Genomic DNA, 16,267 nt, shown 5'->3' on the forward strand with positions numbered 1-16,267 from the left:
ATCACTGCCATCCATCAACTCTTTTTTGATCTCATCTTTTTTTTTTCTATTGTCCATGTCTTTTCTTCTTTTTATAACTCATAAACACATGTTTCATGAACTCACCATATGGCTGTGGAAAAAAAAAAACACTTTTTTTCCAAGCATGTTGAAGTTTTGTTTTTCTTCACTTTCAAAGGGAGTGTCCACAAAGCAACTCAAAAGCCTCTTTTGAAGCTTGTTTTTTTTTTTTTAAATCTCCTGCAATATGCCTCACTATAAATGGTGCTAAATTGCTTTAAATTCACATGCCTGTTCTGTTCAATCGATATATGTTAATCTCTTCAATCAGGCATCACTGATTTTGAAGACACACTCCCAAAAACAAATCTGAAAGCAAAGAGAAAAGCAGGAGCTCATTCCTTTTGTCCATCTTGGTCCTGTCTCTTGTCATTCTCCTCTCCTGTTTTTTCCTTCCTCCTCCTCGGGGTCAAGCAGTGACCTTGTTTGTGTCTCGGTCGTGTTCCCACTGAGTGCCTGTGCAGCCTCGTGCTGCCACCCGATCGGCCTTGCTTTCAGCCTCGCTATCGATCGCCTTCCACTCACCCCTCAAGGACGGAAATCCAAACCCGTATTCCAGACCGCAGCGCCTCATCTCCCTCCCTCCCTCCATTCCTCCCTCTTCCCCACTCCTTCCTTTTCTCCACCTCTCCACTTTTTTTTCATCTATAGCTCTCTCCACCTCTTTTTTTTTTCTTGTATAGAATTCATCACATACGCACACACTCATGCAAGTCTCAAGGTTGCAATGACCAGCAGACCCATGAATAAATAATAAGGAGGTAGGAATCACTTTCAGAAAAACCATTTACTCTCCTATTGTGTTCTTGAAGAAATGAGGAGTGTGTGTGTGTGTGTGTGTGTGTGTGTGTGTGTGTGTGTGTGTGTGTGTGTGTGTGTGTGTGTGTGTGTGTGTGTGTGTGTGTGTGTGTGCGTGCCTGTAACAAGAAAAAGCTCTGTTGGTGAGACTACAGTGCTTTGTTAACTAAAAGCCCTGCTGTCCCTGGAGTTAACTTGAGCAATGCTACAAGCGTCTTGTAGGTGACCTCTAATACAAAGCTTTCATTCTCATGCTTTTGCTTTGATTTTTCCTTTTTTTTTTTTCACAATTCTTCAAATACTCTGGTATATAATCAACAAGCTGTACAGCAGGACTATACAGGAGGTGGTCATTGCGTCCACCTTATTGCTGCTTTTTTATTTTTATTTTTTTCTTGTTAATGATCCATCGGGGTCAGTTTGGACCGGCTCTTTGTTTCTTATCAACACCATATGCACACAAAATCCACTTTTCGCAATCCCAACTGCTCCTGGGGTGAACTAAGTGTTTGTGACTTGATGTATGGTTTGCTGCAGCTGGTCTGAAGCATAGAGAAGATAGAGGAGGGAGAAAGCCTAAAATAAACAGGGGGGAGAGACGGAGAGAAATTAGGAGAGCTCGGTGGGGACAGGATGAAGGAGCCAAAGATCAGTTTGGAAGAGAAAAGAAATGAGACAAGAATGAAGGAAAAGTGGACAGCAGAAAGACGCAGGCTGTGTGGCGGGAGAAGAGAAAGAGGCCGATACAGAAACACTATGAAGGTGAAGGCTGCGACGGAAAGAGGAAGAGAGAAAGATGGACAATGGACAGAAAGTGAGAGAAATGATTAGATTTCTCTCTTCTCTGTATGGATCAGGGCGAGGGCTCTCTTTTCAATCCAATCTAGCTCAGGCAAAGGTAAACAATCAGTCTTGATAAAGGATTGGATAAATCCTCAATCAGACCCATTCTCAGTAAAGCAGCTCTTTATTGGGCTGGCCTCACATGGCCAGATTGGATCCCCTCCTTTTTTTTTTTTTTTTTTTTTTTTTCACTGAGAGAGGTGACAAGAGAGAGGAAGAGCGCAAAGAGTGGATAGAAAGTCTTCATCATCACACTTCAAGAGGCCTTGTATTAAAGTTTTTGCGAAGGCGATGGTCTCCACATTAAAAAATAATACAGTCTATAAAAGTCTGCACTAGTAATGCGCTTGGACTGAAAATGTAGGAAAATCTTCTGCCAATCAGAACTCATACATCATATTCCTATGATCTTAAACAGACCCATCAAAATGTGGGACACGATCGGCTCCCTCCCAAAGCCAGAAACCAGAGACAGATAAAAGATTCTGAACTGCAATGAAACAGCTCATCCGATTAATAAAAGATGAAGCTCTAATGTTTTTATAGCGTCAGTGTGGTCTTCTCCTCAGCGAGTGTGTTTATCAATAAATGTATTATGAAATGTCGTCAGCACAAATTTGTAAGACTATTGTTTCTCAGAAGAGTGAATACAGAGAGCATTAGGAGGACAGGAACGCTGGAACAAGGCACATCCATAAATAATAACAGCGCCGCCATGAAACTCCAACGCTGTAAATGTCTGCCAACACCTAGCGGCGAATACGAAACTTCTCAGTGAGAGTTCACCGCAGCAGCAGCAGCTCCAACTTTTTCTCCTTCAGGTAAATACTCATAATTACGCTCTTCAAAATTTTTTCATTCAAGAAAGCAAAACGCATCACCTGTCTTAGAAACTGCAGCTCAAGCTGAGTGGTAATGTTTTCACCAAGCTGCTTTGGGTTTGTGGTTTTTAGCTTTGAAGTAAACAAGATGTTTGTGTCAGATCGATGCTAATGAAGCTTCTGAGGAAGATCTGTTCAATCCTGATTATTTTCTTCCACAAGTGAACGTGCATATTCCAGCTGCTGTTTTCTTCATTTGTTCCACTTTCCCAACATGCTTCTCGGGAACCTTTGATGCCGTTGCTTTAATTAAACGATGCCTCTTCCAGAAGTTTATTTTACCGGGTGATTTTTATGTACGTCCTTGTAAAATTGGTTCTGCTGCCCTTCAACATATCTGACTGAGCTCTTCTTCTCATTACTGCTTCTTCCTTCATCCAACATTACCATAAGCTGTCCACCAGCAGCGTGAAACTTTCAGACAAGATCCTACCTGACTGGAAACTTCATCAATGTCATCTCTTCGGCAGAGATGACCTTATAGCATCATAAATATGCTTAGTATCGCTTCAACAGACGTTTTTTTTTTCTTCTTTCATTTAACACTGGCTAATTTATGTGATAAATGCTAACGCTAATCCCAGACATGCCATATACCACCGTCAAATAAAGAAAGATTTTCCATCTTTGCCTAAACAACACAAACTGACAACCACATTTTTTGTCATTCGGACCTCAGAAATTCCAGGCTTGGATTTTGTCTCTGAATGTAAAAAGAAAAAAAAAAAAAAAAAAAAGGTTTTGATCTGTACTTTTTACTTAGAAAGACAAACAAAAGAAAGAACAACTGGATGCCATGTTAAAATCCTGTGGCGCTTCAGAGCAGGAAAGAGGAGGCGTGTGGAGAAGTGATCTGGATGAAGGAGAAGTTGGGGTGACAAGGATCAGGTTATCAATACAGCCAGCGGAGTGCAGTGGAAATTCTGTAAGCCCAATGGGACCCAGTGCAGAGTGCTGCAGTGTGCTGCTCATGCAGAAAGCACCAGGACGGAGGTCAGCACACTCACTGTTTATTTCCACTGGCACAGGCTTGTAATCCTAACTATCCCATTGTTGTTATTGCGGGTTATTTGCCTCTTGGCGGCTTTTATGAGGACACTGTAGAAGAGTAATACATTTATGATGTGATAAATATGAACACCTGTGTGTCTGTTTCACATGTGCAGGTTTATTGTCCTTCCTTTTTCTTTCTTTTTTTTTTTTCTTCCTATGATGAGAATAGAGATGAATATTATAACCACTCATCGTTCTTTCATCCTTTGTGTTTTGAGAACCTGTAAGTTTCAGTTTGGACAGAACTTGCTTTCCTCAAGCTTGATTTGATTAAATAAACAAATCCCTGAGGCCCAACACTTCCTAAGTGAAAAAAAGTCATAAAAAATTGAAGCAACAAAGATTTATATTTCATTCACACTCACAAAATACACAGTTGTTTCAAATGATGAATGTTTGTTACTTCTGCTGATTCTTTTTGTCCAAATGGAAGTGGAGCCAAAATGTTATCTGTTTGTCTTCTGTATAAAAAAAACACATCTTCACAAGTACATAAACACACACACACACACACACACACACACACACACACACACACACACACACACGCGCACATGCACTCAACCAATGTCTCTGTGCCAGAGGGGGTGGAAGTCTTGTTTGCTAACGCATCATATATATTTTACATTCTGACAATGTGACCAAAAGTGATCATTATTCAAAATACACTCCCACCTCCGACCTGGAGAACAAGCAATCACTGACGCAATTTCCTACATCTTTGAACAGCTCCGGGGGAATGAACTCGTGTAGTGTGTGTTTTTCAGACTATGTTTTGTATAATGATCAATGTTTCAATGTTCTGGCACTGGTGAAAATAAAAGTTTCATTTCAAGTTGTATTTGTTTTTCGGCATGGGATCTGCGTGTGTGTGTGTTTGTGTGTTTAGGGAGAGGTGGGGACGAATGCACGTGTGATAGAAACAGAGCAGGACGAGTCAAATAAGAGAGAGAGAGATGAACCAGTAGATCGAGTAGACAGGTGAGGTCAACAGTTCAGGGTGTATTTAGACGCTGTAGTAGTGGATAAATTATATGGCATCAGTAAAACCACGTAATCAAGGAAGTTCTCAAACACGCACGCAGACACACATGTGCATGCTTGCGCGCGCGCACACACACACACACACACACACACACACACACACACACACACACAAACAGAAGTCAGTTATGCTGAGACACAAGGCCTGTTTTATTCATGCTGATGTAATGCCAGTGGACATGCACCCCTGAGGAACACTGCTTTTTCCCACCTCACACACACACACGCCCGCGCGCGCCGCACACCCTGGTCCAAGCGGTTTTACTGGAGTTCACCCAGGAGACCACATGTGTTCAGTGTTGGCCAAGAAAGAAGCAGCATGCGTGCGCACATGCATGAGAGCGAAAGACCAACAGAGAGCGAGAGAGACGGAAACAGTATACACACGATACAAAAACATTCATTATATTCCTATAAATCTATTACATTAGGAATTAAAGGCATTATCCGTATTAAAAATATTCACCGATGGAAGGCAGGACCTGACCTCCTTTCTGAGATAATGTTCAACAGCATTTCTTCTTCTCCACTCCTCTCTAATGCTGCTGAACGGAACAGACTGAAATCAGCGGTGCACTGAAGTGGAGTCCAAATAATTTCAAGCCGTGATTTTTCATACGCCAATTAATTACTGATTCATATATACATATGATCATCTGTGTGTCACACTTGCATATGATTGTTGCAGCTGCAGATTTTGCTCCGCTGCAGGCGATTGATAGAATTCCAACTGCACATCAACCTGTCCAGTTGCTCTGTGGAGATAAACCCCTGACCTTTAAGAAACACTTTGCCTTCATTGTGTTGCCCCTATTCATGCGTACAATACAAAGCCAAATGAATTGGTGGTGCCACCAACAAGACAAAGAGCAGACGGAGGAGACGGTCTACATCTGTCTACATCAGCTGGGAGTAATAGTGCGGGTGTGATATGGCAGGCGTGTAACTCCACACAACCACAAAGTCTCTGACACCAAGAACATGATATTACAGCGTATGCATCCATGAAATGATTCCTTCCAGGACACGTCATGTTGTGTAACTGAAGCCGATCATACAACGTGTCCACCATGCCTGCAGCCCTTTGACTCACCAGTGTGTTTGACCGGAAATGCTTATGTGAGAACAGGCACAATTTGTAAACAAAGCCAATTTGGCCGGATTGAAGGAGGTGCTCAAGCATCATAACAAAATCAGCAGCTTGATCAGACCTTGGGCATCGCTACATTCATGTTATGTAATTGGCACTGAGACTGAAAACACAGGCTTGACACTTACACCTCATCCAGGAGGAAAAGTGGGCAAGATCGAAATAATTACTGAACACAGAGATGGTTTTGAGTGTTGTTGAAAAGTAAGTGATCATTCTGCAGCTCTGAATGGAGAATGAAGGAGAGTTATTTAACACATCTCTCCACTAATTGAGTTTGCACTGATTTATGGTCAAAGCAGCATGCAAAAAAGTCAGCAATAACAATATTAAGAGACTCATATGTCTTCAGGTATGTTGCATGTTTGTCATGGTCAAACGGAGGCAGTGCGGGATTTCTTACAGATTGCTTTCAGAGCCACTTGAAGCGTCACTGACAAGGTGTCCTTGAGCAGGATTCCCATCTGTTTGCTCAGTCAAAGTCTATGAACATACATGTGAAGCTGCACATGTGACTGAATGTTGTTTGGAAGGCGCTGAAGGAGCTCACCTGCGGTCGAGGGTGTCCTTTAACAATACACTGAAGCACCAGAGTGTCTCCTTCTTTGATGGTGTAGATTCTTTCGCTGATGTTATCGTCCTTGACATTACATGCTGCGCCTGAGTGCACGATCTGGGCGTTGGCAGGAGCTGTGAATGAACGTATGGACACACGCACACACACACACACACACACACACACAGAAAGAGGAAGAAGAAGTACATTATATATTTAGTAAGATCCCCAATGAAGAAAAATAAGGCCATTGTCTTGTAAGTATGCGTCTGTGTTGAGAATTCAGATAAATGTTTCACATTAGCAGTGCTTTTCATAGAACATGCTTGAGTGGCACAAATTTCACCGTCTGACAGGCACTGGGGAATTAAAATGTTGGCATTCATAAGAACATGGGTGAGAAATTCACTTTACTGAGGGGGCTTACAGTACATGTGGAGGCTGGAGCCACTGGTTGAACCCTTTTGAAAATAAAAAGTTAAGCGTTGTATGGTGGAGAAGATGTCCCGTCTGTGCATCAGTCAAGTTGTGGTTTCTGTAAGTTTTTTTTCCTGATAATCCAAAAATATCAGTGTGTTGTCCACCAACTTGACACGTCTTGCTAAAAAAAACCTATATACTGTATCAGTCTTTGTTTTTCACAACTATTATAATTTTTTGTGGGTTGATAACTGCTTACACAGCAAAGATATTCACTGAAAATAGTTCCTTAAACTGCATTTCCTCATGGTACGGGCACAATCAGGATCTCATGTTAGTAAAATTTGCGTCTGCACATGTAATCTGAATAAAGGCGTAGAAAATGTACATTGCTGGAGAAGTAAATTCAGATGAGCGAGCTGGAATTCAACATTGGCCTGCTCACCCATGTGCAAAAAACAAAAAAAACAATGAGCATGACTGCAGTGTGCACATGCAGAACTGCACGTTTGAGAAAAGTTGTTCACAAGGAGACCAATTCGTACATTTCGTAATCACTGCATTGCTGAAATCATCTTCAAAAAGTGGTCTTTCAGTGACTCTCCATTACTGTGATTGGCAAAAAAAAAAAAAGAAATCATGTACGTATAATACAGTATAATAAGATAATTGTTTGTCTCTCATTACAAAATGCACCAAATGAAGTCCTGGATCCAATCAAAGTTGGAATCTATGAAAAAACATTCAAGCATGTCAGAAGTTGTGATAAACGGACGTAGAGACAATACAGCAGAGGCCAAACCAAAGAGCAGGTTTTCAGCTGAAAGTGACTCCGAGCTGCAGCTCGTCTGCACCGCGTTAGGTCTGCTAGTGTGCGACCTCAGGTCGGAGCTGCCTTCACACTGAGAAATTTGTTGACGCGTCGGAAGTTTGTTGCAGCTCGAATTCAGATCCCAAAGATTGGAGTTAAGGTCTGACTGGACTCAAAGGGCAAATGAAGGCCGCTGCCATACCAATTGCTGAGAGGCAACACTGAACAACTGCGTAAAGTCAAATATTGCTGAAGTCGAGCCACTTCAATGTGACGATGTGCAAAAAGTTTCAAAACATTTTCATCTAATTTCCTGCATAAATGAAATCCAAATCAAAATCTTAGGTGACATTATCACATTAATCTCCACACTCAAACCCACTTTACAGCACTGGGGACACAACAAGCTGTGATGGCTGCTGCAGGAATAATAGGTGATAGATGCATGATGGGAGCGTTCTGCCACGGCGACAACTGCGATATCTGTGTCTGCACAGGCCTGACCCACGTGGAGGCCGGGCTTTGCGTGCCAGTAGCCTCAGATGACTTCGCCTACCCTATGATGAGGGGAGACAGGAGTGAAGAGGGGAGGGATAGAAAAAAGTGAGAGAAGCAGCGGGTGAGGAGGAAAAGGCCAGAGAGGAGCCTGAAACCCCGGGGAGAGGAGTGGGGGGGACGGGGCGGCACGGTGATGTGATTAGCATCGATTCATGGGGAGAACAAATCTTCACTGCACTCCACAGCTGCTATCATTGAAGAGACAGGAAGAAAGTGGGCGGCCTGTTCACCGTAAACTTCAACGCGATCGGACATAACAAAGGCTGGCACAATCCGAGGCCAGAACTCATGTTCAAAGGTCTAAATCTAAATTTGTCTCTGCATGTTTTTTTTTTTTCCTCTTATGGAACACACTGGGGTTGCTAATAGCTTCAGGTATCAGGACACAGTGTTCCTGCCCACATACATTTAAACATTTCTGCTTAACTGGAGAAGATTTACTTTCTCATACTCCAGAAGCAGTGAAAGAAATTGACTGTAGGTTCAGTATCATTCCCATAACCAACATGGAAAATGTACAAACCCTATGCTCAATCAAAGCATCTGCACTGTAATGTTTCTGACAACTAAAAGAAATCCTTCCAGTCTTTTTCTGATGCACAGCTGTTGTAGCCTAATTTTCTGCATGGGCATGTTTTGAAAATGCAAAAAAAAAAAAAACCACACACATGGCTGTTTGTGGTATGCTTTCCTCTTTGCTGCCAGTGTGTCTTTGTTTAGCTCCATCTATTTGAGGTAAATGTTTGCTGTGTTTAGCCTGTGTATTGTGAGAATGTGTGAGAATTAACTATACCTAAATTTATATTTCATTATATTCAAGAAGCTCGACGAAAGGAGAAGCTCGAATCTCTCCATTATTCTTCCAAAGATATATTCAGCATACCACAGACCTTTCTTCACTGCTGCTGCAATATGCACACATGCGAGCTGATCTTCTCTGGGATCAGTCTTTCTGTCACTGGAAAACTTGCTTGAGAAAAACCAAGTGAAGAAAGTTCAACCACGCTCGGTGACAAATCCCCAGACAGATGAAAAAGCTGTAGATGTGAGTTGAGTTTAAACAGTAAGCCACATAATGTAGGATATGAGATTTTAACTGATTCGATTTGAGTTATGAGTATAAACTTCACGCTCACCCACAATTTAATCAAAACAAGTATTTCCCATAATGCTGCTGCCTCGAATTCATTTTCACTCAAGGGAGCTGCGGAGTGTAATTGCAGGCTTTGTACTGGACTCGGCGTGGATGCTGTGTAGAGTGTTTGGGGGTTAAGTGCCTTGCTGAAGGGCACACTGAAAGCTGCTGGTGTTAGAGAGGAGTTCATCTCTTATTTATTCCACCCCCCCCCCCCCCCCCCCACCTTCTCTAACATTTGGCCCCTTTAGTTTACTTTTCAGTAACGAGCAAACTGTAACCTCTGGACAACAGCTTCTCTTCCGCAAATCTCCACCGATCAATCAAAGGAAGCGCAACCGATGAAAAGATTAAAGTCTAAAGGCACGACGTGGGCTCAGCGGAGCTCGGTTCCAGTTGTGTGTTGCGCCTGGCTGAGAGACAGAGGGCCGATATAAATGGTGAATAATTGTCTCCTTACAGCTTATTGGCGTGTCTGCATTAGCTGGCCTCTCTGGAGAGGGAGGGAGGTCGGACAGAGCGGCTCCTCTGTCTGCTCTCGCCTCCGGCAGCTTGGCTGCTTCAACTGTCTGATCGACTGGAGGAAGGCAGCGAGAGAGAGGAGGAGGAAAGAAAGGAGAGGAGAAGAAAAGGAGAGAGAGGTAGGAAGAGGGTGAAATAAGAGGAAGATAAAACAAGAGAGGGAATTGTGAAATATAGGTGAGGAAAGACTGGAAGGAAACAGTAAAGCCAGTGAGGAAAGTGAAAGTAGATAGAAATACAGCAGAAGTAAACAGAGTCAGAATGGATGAGACTGAGGAAGGAAGGGAGGCAGGCTGGGAGAGGCAAACCAGGGATTTGAGAGGGAACTGAGAGGGGATCAATGGGTGCAGGCACTTATTGTGGGAGAAAAACACAGAGGCGTAATAATACAGTAAAATGAAGAGAGAGAAAGTCAAAGAAAGGAGACTGAGTGAGAGGAGGCTGGAAAGGTGGAAGACTCCCGAAGCAGAGCAGGTCAATACCGCCAAAAGCAAAGCAAAGGTATGATACATACAAGACGAATTAACCTGTTAGAAAGAGATGTTGCTTTTCTCCTTCCACAAACACAAGGATGAGCTGAGTGTAACTGACAACTGCAAGGACAACAAACTAACACAAAGTCACTACAGGAACTTAATTGTGTGAACTTATTCATTTACTGCATCACATAATCCAACTTGGCTTGATATTACTGGATCCACACAGGTTCTTATCTACACCGTATTCACTGTGCTGTTGTTATTAAGATAATATAAAAGACACATTACTGATGTCATTTTACGATAAATGCAACACAGAGTACAGAGGACTAAATGAGTCAGTTAATGAATTAGTTCAATCTTTATCCCCTTATATTTAACTAATTCTAAATGCAAATCTAATGGTACCTTTGTGGTTCGGTAACACAAATGCTTTAAAATTACACATTGTATGACAAAGCCAACAGACAAATCTCTGTTGTGGGTGGTTTAGAGCAGCAAGCAAGGAGACCGGAGTTCAATTCCAGGCCGATGCCGTTCTGTGGCCAGTTTGCATGTTCTCCTTTCCTCTGCGTGGATTTGATCTGGACATTCATGCTCATTCAGTCAGACATTCTTTGAGTGTTTTTTTTTTTTTTTTTCGCTGTTTTTTTTTCTCATGTGTGGCTGGAACAGTAAATGTGCAGTGTGATGTGGAATTGTAAACCCTGCCTGTTTTTACTTTTTTTCCTGTTTTCAACATTGAAATTAAAGGGTGTTTTCTTTTTCTTTACAGCGTGTTATGTGGTGACTGAACAGTGAAGAATAAGTCCTGAGGGCTGCTATAATGACCATATCACGAGTATAAAGCTGTGTTACTCTGCTTTCTGGTAATGTCTGAATGTTCACGATACAATAAAAGGTTTCAATGTTATGGTTACAGGAAGTATATACGTGACAGGAAAAGAATTCTAGTGGTGTAAATGTATGTGTGTGTGTGTGTGTGTGTGTCTCTCTCTCTGCTGTGTGATGGACTGGTGTGAAAACGCACTGCCATTCACCACAGTCAGCTGTGATCGGCTATAGAGCCACGTGGCCTCATGTTGGATGATACAGTATAGAAGATGGAAGGACGCTAAGAAAAGAGTGTGCGTCATATAATAGCAGAAACACAATATAACAAAGGCACCACAGTATCGCAGAACCGAGAAGTCTGAACAAAAGCCAAAGGTCCAAACAGAGAAAAGCAGGGTCTCCAGGAAGTTATTAACACAAATACCGGACAAATGTTTTGTTCTGCAGGAAGTGCATCAATCCAGTGAGAATAGAAGATCATCATCAGTCATAAAGTGCCGCTGTTTTGACAGCGATCTATCAGGCTCTGATGATCCATCGATCAAAATTCTTCTGGGAGATGCTGATTGAAAGTGTTGCCCGTGCATTATTGGAAACTTTTCCGAGACATTCAATGCACATTAGCTGTAAGTGAAATATAACTATCGGCAAATGCCCCGTCTGATTAATTGATTTGTCACCGCCTGCCATGTTTGTTTTTGTTGAGGGGACAGGACATCTCTCAGTAAAACTAATGATGAGACAGGAGAGCCGGTGTCAAACCACACTGACAACTTGACGGAGCGCTGAGCGGCGTGTGTGACTGAGGCTGAAAGAGTGAATGAACGCGTGCGCGCCGCCGAAATAAATACATGAGCGTGTCTGCGTCTGTGTGCCTCTCTGCGGACGTCACACTGTATCTCGGAAGCGAAATCCCACGGAAGGTCACGGATCCCGTCGAACATGGAGCCACGCAGCGCGTGATTGATATGCGCAGTTACTTTATGGCGGCTGCTCGCGCATGCAGATGAGCCCCGTCTCAATTCGCTTCATTCACCAGAGATCGTTTGGATGCCTCGGCCCTTCCTCTGCCGTCACAAGCAGAATGGCAAAGGGAAAATACAAGGAAAAGGCGAGATAAGAGCGCTGAAGAGTGGGTACCCACGAGAAAAGTCAAAGAATTTATTGATTAACTGCAATGGAGGGAAGTGTGCATTTGACCCAGAGAACCACTCATCTCTCTCTCTCTCTCTGTCTCTCTCTCTCACTCTCTCTCTCTCTCTCTCTCTCTCTCTCTCTCACACACACACACACACACACAAACACACAAACACACACACAGGCTTATGACTTAAAGTCCCGGGGACTCACGTTGCCTCAGCGTTTTATCAGGATTCCTCCGTGCAGACAGGATGGTGGGAGATCAAATGGTTGATGTCGTGACCTCGTCCTTTTCATTTTGGCTTGATTGGAGCTCCAGATATCAAAACGCATCAGGAACATTGATTTAACTTTTGACCTGACCATTTAATGGCTGTTAGAAATGAAAGGACTAACCTTCAGCAACCTCCCTGATGCTTCCAATCAACAGTAGAATGCTGTCTGCTTGTTAACACACCCAAATAAAGACACAAAAAAACAGTAAAACAAATTTTTACGATTGAGTCTATTAATGTTTTAGGGTCTGAGCCCGAGCATTTCTTTTTTTTTTTTTTTGGGAGAAATACGCATGTGACCAGCAAAACGGCTCAACAGCGCCACAAGCAAAATTTGTAACACTCGGCCCCAGATCACGTTTCAACATAGAACTTTAATTGTATTGTAATTTCAAGTTTGTAAGGGGGATTTACAACAGGACTTGGTGATTAAAAGTTATTAAAATACCTTGCATTAGTGTGTGTCTGTGGTGTGTGTGAGTTTAAGTGACAGCCCGTTCTACACTGCTTACAGATTTATTTATTTATTTTTTTAATTTATCTTCACTCAGAAACACAGACTTCAGGCAAAAGATTTTGTTGAACCAATAATCCGATCAGTCTCACTGATGATGGACTTGTTGACTGATCACTGACTGTTTCCGGATGAAGAGAAAACTGAAGGCAAACCGCGTTTGTTTCAGCTGCCTTGTGTCTATTTTCAAGAAGTTTTATGAATCATCAGCTGTACCTATAAATAATTTCCTTCCTGTCTCATCTCACTTGAATCAACAATAAAAAAGGTGCCTCACAAAGGAAGATAATTACTTGCAGACAGATCAGTGAAGTCAGTTACTGTCAACATAAAAAGAGACAGACACTCAGACACAAGAAAATATTCTTCAAAGTGCTTTAAAAAGTGTCAAATAGGTTTTCCTCTGTTAGTCACCATTGGATCTGAAGTAAAGAAAACAATTACATAACATTTGTGCCAGTTAATGGTGTTTGCTCATTTGCACAAATATTTCAAGAACAAACATTCCGCTTTGACTTTGTGAAATGAACTTTTTTTCTAACTGCCATTAAAATCAAACTATTTTTAATCAAAGTGCGTGTTTACGTACTGCACATTCCCTGTTTTGGCTATTATATAAATGCATGACAACATTAAAAATAGATAGCATTCATTTTGGGGTAAAAGCTGGATAAGAGGGTAGTATTTAAAATGTTCCTCACTGACTGTTCAGTCATTTAGTGCATGCTAAATGCTTGTGAATGGCGGAATAATAGACTTAAAATAAACACACCCGACCTCATAGAAGGTCAGTGGTTAGCATTATTAACTCAAAACATGAGTTTCGCAACATGTTTGTGGATTAAATAGACTTTTTGATTCAGTTTTTATGTTTATTTTTCCATTTTCTTTGTAAAAAATATTCTCAGCGGAATCCAAGTTCACATTTTTAAGACAGACCTGTTAAAACACAAACCTGCTTAATGTTAAATAAGATGACAGCCAGAGTAAAGCAAAAGTATATGTTATAAAGTGCAGAATATTATACTCACTATATGCCTTTAATGATTCAGGACAATAAGAATCAATCTTCCCAATTTTTTTTTCTTGACTCAGACAGTTTCAGGTCCTGTTGGAGTTCAGTCAAGGTTGATGGAATAGAATAGGTCAAAGCTGCTTTTCCTTTTCTGTATTAAATTCTGTATAAACTGAGGGAACCTGAGAATGATAACACGGGCTTAATGGAGGAACCTTCTGAAATTATGATACAGGCTAAAATAAAAATAACAAGCCCTTCAGCATGACCTCAGCTTCAGCATTTTAAACAAGTCTGAGCTCCTCCAGCTGTAACTGGATGACACCAAATGCATGCACCGAGACAGTACAAGCACAACCATAAACAACAATACTGTCAGCATAAAGATGAGCAGAAGCGTTTCTCAGATAACCCACATTGTTTAGATTGATGGTAAACAATGTTGGTCGCAAGACTGACCCTTGTGGTACACCATTTTAAAAAAGCCTGAGGATGATCCATTGGCATGAAACAACTGCTTTTGGTTAAATAAATAATTACAAAAACAGAAGAAGGTTAGACAAGCCTATGCCAAAGAAATTGGATGTACATTAAACTATTGAAGTGCGTGTATCCATATGCTGATGTGTTTCATGAGGATGAGCTGGACAGGCTGCTGATTTCATGCAGCCTTGATAAAACAGCATATTAGAGAGTGTTTGGTGAGGCTGCTACATGCTGCCATATCGTGAGCAGGAGTGTGTTTTTCATCAGAATAACTGTAAGAAGACAATTACATTTTCTAAGCCAACAAGTGTCAAAGACTGTAGCGGAGCCAGAGTGGGGGCAAGGGGGCAGTCGCTCCAGGGCCCACAAGGCCATAGGGCCCCGTTTCATGTGATGTGTTCACATTTACTCGTAAATAAATTATTATAATAAAATGTGCAGTGTGTGCGAGAAGGTATACGCATATGATTGTGGGCTCCAATATGCCAATTCTTACATTACGACTGTCCATGAATGCATCAGAGCTGTAAGCCAGCGCTGACTGGCTGTGCGGCATGAACGACTTTTTTCTTTTGCACTTGATCTGAACTCTTTGGAGGGAAGTTAAACAGTATGCTAAACACTATGCTAGCCGCTAGCGGTACTACCCGAAACCTAACATCGGAGCCACTGGTGAGTCAGTGAAACCTTCAAAAATATTATCTTTATCAGAATGCTGTGGTCTTAAACACCTGCCTATTTGAATGTGCCTTGTGTTGCTCTCAACTATAAGAGGCCGTCGAGTCATTTTTTTTTCTAATATACATGAATTCCAAAAGATAAAGATAGCTGTGTCTATATCTATCTGAATATATTGTGTAATTTTAGACCAGCTGTGTTCATTTTATATTTAAGCTGTATCAAAGATGGTACAGATTTAGCCCGTGAGTTTTTAATCTGACTTTTCAGCACCATGGACAGCGGACGCTCGGAGATTGACAGCTGTCAGGCTGCATTCGTGTGTGTGCATGCATATGTGCATTTGTTCTTCAGAACAAGTTTGTGAACTGGTTTGTGACTTTATTCTGCTTTCTGAGGCATATAGGTTTGCTTGGCTCAATAAAAGTGAGCATTAGTGTGTTGTTTGATGGTAGCATGAGGGATTGTTTGAATGGTAAAATTACTATTGTAAGGGCCCATGGAGAATGCTCCGCCCCCTCTGTACTGAGACTCACGCTCCGCCTCTGGTCAAAGAACAAACAAAACAGCACAAGCCAAAAACAAGGGAGTAATTGAAAAAGCAGAGAGTGGACTGAAGGAGGAAGTTAGTAACAGACATAAAATTGTCATGGAAAAGACATGATCTAGATAGGAGAGTCCAGCCAGCATGTGGTCGTTCTATCTGGAGGCAATCAATAGTTGCTTTGAGCTCTTGTTCAATATCAATCTCTCGCATTCAGATATCACTGAACCACTGAAGGAAAGAACAAGAAAGTGAAACACTGTGACATTTCCTATTCTGTTTCTGTACGTATGCTTCGCTTGTGACTGTACGCTTTTGCAGCCGAGCCTTGTTCACCGCTGCAGAAGCATCGAGAAGGTACAAAAAGACAAGTTGAGAAAAAAAATAACTTCATAAACTCAAATAAAGCAAGCAGAGAGCAACATAGTGCTGGAAGATAAAGGGGTACGAGGTCGCTGCCTTGTCTATAAG

The 16,267-nt window shown here is 41.8% G+C and overlaps 1 protein-coding gene across 2 annotated transcripts in view; it reads right to left on the reverse strand.

Moving 5' to 3' along the window:
* The window catches only part of mdga1 (MAM domain containing glycosylphosphatidylinositol anchor 1), a 181,821-nt gene that overhangs the window by 120,090 nt on the left and 45,464 nt on the right, over nt 1–16,267 (reverse strand). For both annotated transcript variants that reach the window (XM_030100324.1, XM_030100242.1), the window contains exon 3: nt 6,380–6,519. In XM_030100324.1, coding sequence (XP_029956184.1) covers nt 6,380–6,519 — 140 coding nt within the window. The remainder of the gene's footprint in view (nt 1–6,379; nt 6,520–16,267) is intronic.

The sequence above is a fragment of the Salarias fasciatus genome, chromosome 1, assembly GCF_902148845.1.
Source record: "Salarias fasciatus chromosome 1, fSalaFa1.1, whole genome shotgun sequence".
Classification (NCBI taxonomy): Eukaryota; Metazoa; Chordata; class Actinopteri; order Blenniiformes; family Blenniidae; genus Salarias; species Salarias fasciatus.